The 12,022-nt window shown below is 38.5% G+C and overlaps 1 protein-coding gene across 1 annotated transcript in view; it reads right to left on the bottom strand.

Moving 5' to 3' along the window:
* Positions 1-5,157, bottom strand: part of KCTD16 (potassium channel tetramerization domain containing 16) — a 177,897-nt gene extending 172,740 nt beyond the window's left edge. Inside the window, exons 1-2 of the mRNA XM_048861106.2 lie at positions 4,619-5,157; positions 3,179-4,313 (exon numbers count right to left, since the gene is read on the bottom strand). Coding sequence (XP_048717063.1) covers positions 3,179-4,010 — 832 coding nt within the window. The 5' untranslated portion in view covers positions 4,011-4,313; positions 4,619-5,157. The remainder of the gene's footprint in view (positions 1-3,178; positions 4,314-4,618) is intronic.
* Between the last annotated feature and the right edge of the window lie 6,865 nt (positions 5,158-12,022).

The following is a 12,022-nucleotide window of genomic DNA, read 5'->3' as shown; positions in this document are numbered from 1 at the left end:
CAAAGATTGAAAACATTTCAAAAAGGAATATCCAAGTGCAGAGAGTGAACACTAAAAGATCAGGGTGTTTGGATGTAAGGTGTTAATTCAGGACTATCTGTACTTAAAGTAGTAGTAGAGAAAGCACATCAAAGGTTGACACTCTTCTCACTGGATCAAATTCACCCTTCGCCAATATAAACTCTGCTTAAACAGCCTTAGCACAGGAAAACTAGGGGATAGAGTAGGAGAAAAGAAATCTGTCCTTGATCCTCAACTACTGTCCCACCTCTGAGAAGGAATTGTTTACTCCCTACACAAATACTGCAGTCCCTGGATCTGTTTAACTGTGGACCCACTGTACAAACATAGCTTGTCTCCAAATTCCCCTTTGCACTGGCCCATTTGAAACTGGAGTGGAGCCCAGCTGCACTGCACACAAGGGGGAGGGAGGTTGCACAGTCATTCTGTGTGCTTGCTCTGCAGCCCTTCTCAGCAACATGTTTGCAGTGTTGGTTACTTTCTGTGGCCCCTGAAATTCTGGTTAAATTTCACCCATTGTGAACATTAATCTCCCATTAGCCTTAATGGCACCTACATATGCATACATGTTCCTTAGTATTAACGTTACGTTTTGTTGACTGCACAGTCTGTAGCTATTAGCTTATTTGGAAAACTTCCACTTTGCTTATTTGTCTTCAGTCCATTTCATTACTTTCAAATGGATTAATTTCCACATGCATGATATTCTTTATCTGCATGCCAACTATGGGCTTTCAGATTCCAAGCATTTGGAACATACATTATCAGAGACCAACACGGTTTTTCCCTCCATTCTTCTTTCTTTTAAAAATGAACATCTTTCATGTCCATTCCCCACCTCCGAGGAGTATCTGAGCTTTACATTTTCACAGGAGGTAGTTAAGCTGCTCTGCTAAGAATATCTTAGCAAATAACTACAGTAACTAGTTGCCTTAGAGCACCTCCCATCGTTTCGGCCCATTAACCTGAGCACAACAGCTTGATTAATTAATGTTTATATAGGCACAGTTGGCAGCTTCTAATGAAATAATTATGGCTAAGCAGCTGCACAGAAGTTGTAATGTCCCACTAGAAAGCCAGCTGTCAATTTTACTGGTCTTCAAAGCTTTCAAAAAATGACTTTTTGAGATTAGATGTGAAAGGGTTTTTTCCACTCTACACATAATCTGTATGTATTGCCTCTGTAAAATCCCTGCAATTCAACAATGGCAATTGTTACAGTAACTGGAAACAAACTAGTCACAACAGTCTGAATTGGATCTAGATTGAGTAGGATGAGTTTGCATCATGGTCATTGGTTTGGCCCATTACACAGATAGGGACCATTTGAAAAATGCACGTCTGGATCTAGGTTAGAATTTCAAATATCCACAAAATTGAAGTGTGTTCAGAGAGGATCAGACACAAATCCTACTGAATTCAATGACAGTCTTTCCAGGGACTTCAATAGGTTTGGCTCAGGCCTGTATTGATGGCCTAGGGAAGCGAGGTTAGATCAAGCTCATTACACACACTCACACTCTCTTTTTGCTCACAGATATTTCTAAGGCCCTTATCACTGTGGTATCTAAGCATCATCACTAATCATCACAAAAAGAAGGCCAATACCTAGCACAGTCTATGAAGCATAAAGTTCTGAAGAATATGAATAAACGATATCAGTGATCTCTATTTGCTAATTAACATAACATTATTTTGGTCCTGCTTCAGTTTTTAAAATAGTTGGTAAAATTCCAGCAAGCTTATACATTTTTCTGATGTTTTTAAAATTTAAATATGATTTACTACCATACATTTCTGGAATCACACTAATTTTACTGTAACTTCATGTCAGATATTGATTTCAGATATTAGAAACCTAGTAATATAAATCATCCAGCTCAGCCTGAGTTTGAGCTGATCCAAGACCTCTGAAGTATTTTACAAAAAAGTCCTGATATAAAACTAATTTTCAATAAATCAATGCATATCAAAAATACAGAAGGCTTTTTTGGAACGTTAAGCACTATTACATGAGCAGATTTCGGCTGCCTGTTGAGCTCAGTAACAGTAGGTGGTACTCAACCTAGTGTTGCACTGTAGTTTATTACATGTCAATAAATTACTCAAGTTCTGGGCAACTTTCAGCAAAGTCAACTCTTCATGGTACTGGGGATATAATGACTACGGTAGTTATACAGCGTAGCAGGTGAGACAAGTAGCTGTTATTCACCTTTCTATCCCTCTGCCCAACACATGATCTTTGAAAGATGATAAAATCCACTTGTGCAAAGGGACTAGGGAAACATTCTCTGCTTTACCTTAGCCTAACCCACTCCTAGAATATTTAAGTCCCAGAGTTGTGGAATGATTTTCTGATACAGGATTATGGAATCAAAATTACCCTGATGTTACCATTGGTAACAGTGTCCCTGGCTGAATATCAATTTAGGAAGTTAATGAGCCTGCTAGAGCTATCAGATCAAAATTAGTACAACAGTATGTGATCTGATGTGATTCCAGTTAGCAGGACATATCAATCTAGTTAGGAAGGGTCTGATTTTCATAACGTGTTTCATAATAGCATGTAGACACCTGCCTATCTATCCACTGAATCCTTATTTTAAAGAACATAAGTTGGTTCTGAAAAAGATCCCTGTTGAAAAGGAGACAGCACGACTGCACTTTTTCCCTCCTCCCTGCATGTGTGTGTGTAAGCCTTGTTGACAGATGGCTTGGCTGAATGTGCTTATTATCAAACATCTATTACCTTTATATATTGAATATCATTTGAAGATTTTCTGTAATTAAATCTACAGTGTGTTTGCAAGGCTTACATTACATCCAGGGAGTACTCAGGCAATGTGTAAGGCAGTCAAATGGCTGATTCACAAAGCCTCAGATAGCAACACCTTTCGGTTGTGGGGAGAAAAGGTGCTTTTGGCAGTCTGTGCTGCCACCTAGCCAAGACCACGCCATTGTGTTCAATGTTAATTTACATTTTAAAAGCTTAAACTGAAGCATATCCCCTTGGATTCTGTTTTATCAGAAGAGAACTCCCATCAGCTGCAGAGAAAATGAAATCAAACTTGCTAGTGCTCTGAAAATGAAATGCACACCAAATAAGACAGGCTTTAACCAGATAATTATTTTTTCCCTACAAATCTCTTGTACTTACGGTAGAAGACGTATTCAGTGTAGCTGGACCAGACTTTATCATCTGTGTACTGATTGACAAAAGAAGCCGTCACTGAGGAATTGCAGGCCACCATGTGGAATCCACATTCTGACAACATGTCAAAAGCCCTCTCCAGGTGCTTGAACTTGAGATAGAACCTGGAGGTGTATCTTTCCGGTGCCCTGTCTGGGTCTCTACTCTCATTCAAACTTTCTCCAAAGACCTCTTTGACTAGAGCAATCCTTCCACAAACCAAAATCCTCGGGACTCTCCTGAACTTGGCATCAGCTTGGCTCTCTCTGCCCATGGTGCACGACCCCCTGTACCCAATGGTAATGAAACCCCATTTTCGATCTGAAGGTAAGAGCGATGATGGGGGGCATATTCTTGTATCACTGCCTTGGGAGACCTCCTCATAGTCGCTGTGGCAATAGTCATCGGGGCTTTGCTTGACATCATCGGGAGTTAGGAGTTTGACCAAGTCTGGGAGCTGAAAATATTCAGCTTCCCTTTTAAGCCTTCCCTTTTCTGGGAAGTGATCAGGCAGGACCACTTGCTTGTCCCTGAGATAGTCCAGAATGTAGCGGAAGAGGAAACCATCTCTATCAATGAAGAACCTTCCCTTGGAGTCCTTAGCTAGATCACTGGTTGTGTCTCTCTTGGGGGTGAACATTTTCCACAGCAATGAGTGGGGGATGCCCACCAAGGTGGAATGGCGAGTGAAGTATACTTGACCACCTACGTTTAGCTCCACCACCTCTGGGAAGGAATGTAGACCAGCCCCTTGTTCTCTAGGAGGGAGGTAAGTCCTGCAGTTTCCACTCAAAGCCATTGTATTTTAAAACAAAAATCAGCCACAAGGAATGGCAGGACTATCAATCACATCAAAGAGTAGAATGAAGCTCCTCCACCAGACCCCCAAAAGGGCTCATAATATTTAAGAAGGGGTGGGGGACAAAAAGTTAGTATATTAAAAAAATCAGAATTGTCCAGAAATGACTATGTCACGGAAGCTGGCAAAGCAGCTTAAAACCTAAACAGTGGATGGAGAGCAATAACTTCATGAAATGCAATCAGATCTTCCAACAAAGTCCCAAAAATCAAGATCAAGCCAAGCCTACGATTATTCCCAGGTCTGTTGAAGGGAGGAAACAAAATAAGACAATTATTTCCCTAAGCATCGTAAAAGTAAAAATAGAGGGAATTAGGTCAGTTCACAAAGCCCCCTCTAGTACTGATTGCAGGAGAGAAAAATCAAGATCTTTTGCTAAATAAATTTTTTGGCAAGTTTTTTTTCTCCCCAAGCAATAATTAACATATTTGGGGGAGGGGATACATGTGGCAACATTTTGTTAAAAAGAAAATACATACCTCAACTTTAAACAAGTGTCTAATTTAGAGCCTTTACAGATGAGAGAATGAGAGAGCATCAAGTCTTACCTTGGTTACAGTTAATGTATAGTTCTTGTGAAAGAAAGAAAATTTTCAGACCAATCAGAACACACACAGGCACACTGAGTCCAGTTAATATCAAATCCAACCCCAGAAAGGGACAGAAAAGGTAAGAAAAGTGCTTTTAAGAATAGCCATCCATGTAGATCTCAAGAGTTAAACTGAGTCACAGGAAAGTTAACCGGGATGGGTAACGATGAAAAACCAATCTATATAGCAATATCTGAGATGGAAAAAAACAAAATAAATCCCAATCAGGATCCTTAAAAGAAAGAGAGTTTCAGAAAGGACCTTGGTTTAGATGACTTGCAGAAACCCCAGAATCTGAGAAAAGAACTGACATATTTCAGTGGGTTCCCAAAGTGTTATCCTGCCTGGCAGGAAGGGCAAAGAAGCTCCCATGTTCCCAGCAAGGGAAAGAGAAGACAAGCCTGCAGCCGTTTGAAAGGATGCCCAGGGTAGCTGCTTGGTCTGCTCTTGCTGCCCGAGCTGCTGCTCTGGCTGCTGAGCTGGGTGGTTCCACAGTTCCCAGTGCAGTTCAGATGCTGTTGTTTCAGCAGTGCAGGGAAGAAACCATCCAGGGAAATGACTATTACATCATCTTAAAGGAATATGGCTTTGAGAAAACAGAAGAACCTAGAGGGGCACTTTCTGGTTCATTTTCCTTTTGTTTATTTTTTAACAAGTTACAGAAGCAGCAGCACTGTCCAATGCTGCCACAGACAGCTATTCCCAAAGCAGCTAGAGGCTCCTCCAGGGAAGGTTGAACTATGACTTTCCATTTAATCCTCTGGATGGACAGAGAGATTCCAATTGCTGCTTCTTTTGCAGACTTCTGTTTTTTAAGTTCAAATAAAGTTCTTTCCTGTTCTAAGCATAGGGTTTTTTCCATTAATCTTTTAGCATTACATATATTTCTCCTACAACACAAAAATTAATGCACCTATATAGCACAGAACCAAATATGATTTTACTCAGGGAAACACAGATACATAGAGCAAATGATCGAACGTGTAAAGACTCAAAATGAACTTTTCTATATTTTACCACAGTAGGTTAATTCATCTTTCAATTCCCTGACGCAGAACTTACTGGGACCAATTATAAAAATATTGTGGAATATGCAAGAGAGAAGCAAGTTTTTAAAAAAATAATCAGAATAGGAGCACAATTTTGCCATAGAACTGTAATTTCATAGTTAAACTAATTTGTAGGGGATTTCTAACACAGGAGTTAAAAATAACCATGGGGACTTTGTCAAAGGGCTTGTAAGGTTGTAAAAATGAGCAATGTTTGAAAACATTTTAGCGAATATGTGTTAATTAAGCTGTATTTTACTGGTACATCAGCTTTATTGGGCCATTATAGTTTTGAGTAGACCTTCAGGCAATGCGATAAATGTAATATGCGCCATTCAGCTGAAGGCCTTATTCTGCTCTCACCTGTGATGGTGTAAATAGGCATTAACTCCACTGAAGTCAGTGGAGTCACACCTTTGTAGAACTGTCAACAGCAAGGCAGGGGAGAATCACGGATATTGTTTTCCAATAGTTCAACTATGATAGTTTCTATTTGGCCCTTCCTAGACCCTAGAATTGACCGTGACCACGTAACACATTTTTAAACACTGCTGTCTTTGTCTACTATATGTGCTAAATGGTATACAATATGTTAATTAACACATATTAGCTGAAACATTTTCAAACATTGCTCACTTTCCCAATCTAGACAAGCCTTTCGACAAAATTAATAAACTTCTCGACTCATAAATATGCCTGAAATGACAAGTGAACTTAAGAAATATTTTACTTCCTATATTATGAGGCAGATTCTGATCTCACGCCAGTGTAACTCCATTGGCTTCCACTGAAGTTACGATTTACAACAGTGTAGGTCACATCAGCATCATCCTCAGTATATTTAAACACGATCAAAATCGTGTGCCAACCAATATATCGAATTCATATCAATCAGGCATTCTGCAGTACTTAAACACTGATTTCAGCCAGGCATACACAACTTTTAATTCACATTTTAAACCTTTTTAATCTTTAATTTGTTGCAAAATACAAGTATCTCCATGTATAATGCCTAATTTTATTACCACCCTGCTAATAATGTCCAGGTCACTTTACACAGTCAGCACATTAATAAACTTCTCATTGCTTATTTCTATTTAATTCAGCCTCTTCAACAAACACATTAACCTGTTGTAGCTTCAATAACTTTGTTCATGTGCAAGACTAACCTACAGTATATTTTTAGCATGCTTACAGCTCCACCTTATGGTTTGTAGATATAATTACAGTTAAATTATTTAAGAACATGATGGCTGTAATTCTCTTTCTTTAGCTAGCTTTCAACTTTTATCCAGGAACCATTGTTGTGTGAACTATTTTTGCTTTTTGTCTTTAGCTATTCAAATTAAGTCATAAATTCAAAGAAAATACCAATTATACATTGTTAGGGAAACAACTTTTTTATGGAATGCTGTACTTCTAATTATATAGGTCCCCAATCAGAAAACACATATTCAAGTCCATTCCTATTCAGCAAAGTATTAAACACATGCTTAAAGTTAAGTCAATAGGTCTTAAGCACACGCTTAAATGCTTTATTAAATCAAAGCCATAATTGTACATGTCGTAACTGTTTACAACAAACATCACCCTGAAATTATATATGCATTGAAAGGCAGATCCTATGCCTTTCACATCATCTTTACCCAAAAACAAATGCTATGCAAAATTCTCTGAAAGTATAATAATCACATAAGAGTCTTAGTTTCAAAAACCAAAGGCACAGTTTTAAGCACAACTCCATTTTCATCACTGTGTTTTTGCATGGTTTAGTTGTCTATACCTGTCTTGGGGCATTCAAAACTAATTTGCGTACTCAATCTGAGGTTTTGTGCTTGCAAAAATGGGGTAATGAAAAATTGCTCATTCAAAGTTGTGCCTGCAATTTCAGAGGCCAGACTGAGATTTTGAAAATGTATCCATAATTTTATTTTATTACAGAAAATACCAACACAGTGATTTGAAAGATGTACTTTACTGTAATGTATCAAAATTAAAAGGGGGGGGGGGATTATTTATTTAATTTCTGATTTTAAAAGCGAATGATGAATGATGAAATCTAAACCTGATGTTCAAAAAGAGAGCTAAACATTTATTCAAATCTGTATTTTTTCTTAAAATGGTTTCAGTTGGAGGCAATGGTTGGGCTCCCAGGTTAAGTATCTCAATTAGATTTCTGGATTTGACTTTTAATTCCAGTTCAGCAGGGCCTGGGGACACTGTGGAGGTTATGCAATTGAACGTCACAAGGAGGAGGGATAGGGAATCTTGCATCACTTGGTTGTAGTCCTTTTAGCCCAATTTAATAGTTGCCATGTTAAGATCACAAAGGCCTTTTCTAGACTAGGATTTAAAGATGTGATGTTAGAACATGTTAGTTAACATGTCTGAATTAACACATTGGAAAAGCCTAGTACAAGCAAGGTAGTGTAGGCTTCCAGTAGGATTTAACTCAGTTTAGGACCTGTTAAAAGCTGTGTGCCTTGTTTACACTCTTTAGAGTTCTCAGATATGTTAGGTAGAACCTGCTAATTTATATGTTCTAACACCACATCTTTTATCCTAATCTAGACGAGGCCAATCGCAGCCTACAGACTGGGTGGGAGTTTTAGGATCAGTTCACCACTGGTCAGTAAAAGCTGAGCCTGCACATACCAGAGCTAAATTTGCCCCTAGTGACTACACAACATGCTACCATGAGTAAGATCTGAATTCCAATTCCAAGCTTTTGGGACAGCATGTCTTGGAAGTACTGCAGAGGCTTCAGGCTCACTCTGCCTCACTTCACTTTATACTGAGTGTCTCAATGATAAACAGATTCCAGTAAAGAGCATGGTGGTGCCTGTAAACATTCCCACAAAGTACGCTGGCAATGATACCATTGCGTGATTAGTAACACTGATGTGTTTAAGCTCTAAGTCCTTTTGAAACATTATAATCAGAATTGCCTTTTGAAAAGAACAATTACTTTAGAATTTTAGTCATAACAGGTTTAGAAATGCAGTAACACTTTTCAAATAACAAAAGAAATAAATTCAGCCTAAGATCTTGTTTCTTTTCACAGGGTTTTTCAATGCTGAAATAGAATGCAATTTCTTTTGGTACAATTGCTTCCTTAGTAAAGCATCACATAAAGCTTCAAAGCCAAGCACAAGCCGTCAGCCAAATTCAACTAAATGCAGTCTGAAAAGAGTAAAACTCCCACTCTCTGAGTCAAATATTGGTGTAACATATACATAAGGTCAGGTATAAAATATATATTAGGTATATACATATATAAGGTCAGGTATAAAGTTATGATCTTAGTTACTCCAGTGTAAAACCACAACTCATCTGAAATCCAATGTAGAAGAAATGCAGCACCTATCCGAAAGAAGTAAGATTAAACATGTTCTTCCTTTTAACTAATACCAGAACCACCTTCAGTACTCCTGAAGGAAAATTTAGTCCTGGAATAAAGTGTAGCTTCCAAAGTGACAGGAAAGCTATGCTCAAATCTGGTAAATCAAGGGTGTGACATCATTCCTGGAAACATCACCATTTAGATGTAATTGTTTTTTCCAAAGTGGCATAATAACATTAAGGCTTTCTACGATTCATGGGACTAACGTGTAAGACAAACATTGTGGGTGTCTATCTCTAATAAAGAAACATTGACAATTTAAAGTAAAGAGTACATATTTGCCTAAATCTATAACAATCATAATAGATATATAGAAAATATATCACATTCCATCCCCCAGAACCGCTTTAAAGACAAATATACAAACTATATACAGGAATCAATTTATGTATCTACATTGTGAAATGTGGAAGCTGTTTAACAGCACACAGCAACACTACACAATAGTTTAAGATAGTAAGTGAAGAACATAGTACCCAGCTGAAATTTAAGAAAGAATTTTGAGAGGGAGAATATAATAATCTGAGTTGAAATTTGGCTGGGACATTTGAGTTGGGAACTTTGATGACTACAAGTGATCAGGATCTAATTTTTATGCGATACCCAAAAGACAACACATTCCAGCAGCATAGTGGTCTCTAACATCATCACTGATTCAGAAATGACTGGGAGGGGAAAGTGCCATATCCTGCAGTACTTGGTGTTCTTTGGCAGGTTTGTATTTACATCCTGATCCAACCCAACCCTGTTTATATTATGAGAGAGAAGCAGATCACAGCATATCGTGCTATTCCTGGGGAACATTTACACAAAGCCTTATGTACACTTTAAGGCCCCTTTATACTGCCAGATCACTATAAAGAAGCCTACTGTAAATGAGAATCAGATACCAACTCCAGTAGACAAACTCTGGCTGTTACAATCAAATCTCCAATCTAAACCTGTGACATTTTCTTTTCACAGAGAAGCAAAAGAGTACTTGAAGGTGTGAACTCCAAGCTGCTCCAAAGTAATGTACCTTTAAATAAAATAAGTTGTTCTAGAAATGTTTATAAAATGCATCCTGCTCAGTGCTCACTTTCTAGCACTCAGCAGTCTTCACATCACTCAGGGAGCTTTGGAAACTGACAAAGAACTCCAAGTTCTGAATATGACAAGGAAAGGTACAGTAATCAGTTGAAATAAGTTTCCTATTGATACAGCAGTATGAGTTACATATGGTAAAAGTCTCACCTGCTGAAACTCAGCAATTCTTGTGAATGAGAAGTCCTAATAAAATCTTTCACTTTGAAGAAGCTACATAAAGAAACATGAAATGGCAGACTTGTCCCAGAAAAGGGCTTTCCAGCCAAAAAGCTTGAATACCATAAAGTACAATTCATCAAAATATACATAGTCAGGCATTATGAAATTCCGCTCTAGATCTTTTATTCATAAGCCAAGTGCATAATGTACGTCCATCAGAAGAGAGAGTAAAAGAATTACTTTTACAGCTGCTCAGCATGTGGGGGGCAAGATATAAAGGGGAGAGAGCCTGCAATTGAAATATGGGATGTGGGAAAACATTGTTTCTTCACCATGTAAAATACAGGATGTGTGCACAGCTTCTGCAGAGAAAACTGCATGCTACCTTTATCAACCACCATCCAAAGGACAAACATATCGCACCAGGCCCAGGTTTTCAGAAACTGACAGCAAGGGCAGGCATGTTCAATCAAATTCAGTGACTGTCACTGCACATCAGACAATATTTCAACCAGGAACTGATGTATCCTTTGTTGGCAAACGTGTTAGGATTTTCTTCATTCTGTTCAATAGCACAGATTAACATACAAATGGTCCTGTGTGTATGTGACACAACAGTACACCACTGCACAGACCCATGGGTAGACAGAGACCTCATCCACATTCACACAAACACCCAGAGGTTAATTGAAACTGTAAAGAAATTGTCCTGTTTATCACCCAATTACCCTTTTATAAGGCAGTTTTATTTTATTTCTGTCCAAAAATATTCCTTATCATATCCCTTATCTGACAAATCCTCTCCTGATTTCAAAGCCCTCTTAAGATGTGTCATATTTATCCACAATAGACCTAAGAGTGTTGTTCTGCCTCCGGTCCAAATTCTCCTTTAATTTACACTAGTGCAACCTCACTGAAATCAATGTGGATTCAATGGATACCCAGTGTTGCAACTGAGTGAGAATTTGAACCTCAGTGTGTAGTAGGTGTTTGTACAGTACATAATAATGTGCATGTTAATAAAATAGGGCCCTTGTCTCCGAACATGGGAATAACTCACATGTAGCAATGAAAATGCCTTGAGTTCTAATTCTTGCAGGGAGAAGTGCAAGCTTTTTTCTCCACTGCAGAAGTGACAAAGGGGAAGGCCATGTCTCTTGGGAGATCATCTGGAGCCTATGATTCCTCCTTGCCTCTGCTTGACTACCTGGTTCCTGCCATCCTGTGGTTCATGGACACAGAGATTTCCCTATACTCCCTCCCAGAATTTCCCCAACACCTCCCCTCCCGAATTGTCAACTAGTTATATGCAGTGTTGCCAATATAGCCATTGGTTGGAAATTTGAATTGAAATTGAAACATTAATACGCACTTTAAATGTATATACAGTATATGATAAAATACCTGTACCTGAAAGCATAATAGGTTTGAAAAGTATGAACAAAGACTAGCTTCCTCACAGAGCTGTTTTTATGACAATTTTGGCACATTTGTTTTGGTGATGTTGGCCAACCTAAGAATTTCAAATTATGATTTGTAAGTAAGGTCTAAATGAGTTCTCCGCTGTTGCTGAGCCAGGGGGTTGGGGGAAAAAGGCCTCAGGACCAGACTGTATTTACATGAACACACCTATTCTGCTTAGGTATCCAGTAGACAGAGCTGTGT

Source organism: Caretta caretta, chromosome 8, assembly GCF_965140235.1.
Source record: "Caretta caretta isolate rCarCar2 chromosome 8, rCarCar1.hap1, whole genome shotgun sequence".
Taxonomy (NCBI): Eukaryota; Metazoa; Chordata; order Testudines; family Cheloniidae; genus Caretta; species Caretta caretta.
The sequence above is the reverse complement of the archived record's forward strand: the minus strand, read 5'-3'. Positions and strand labels throughout refer to the sequence as shown.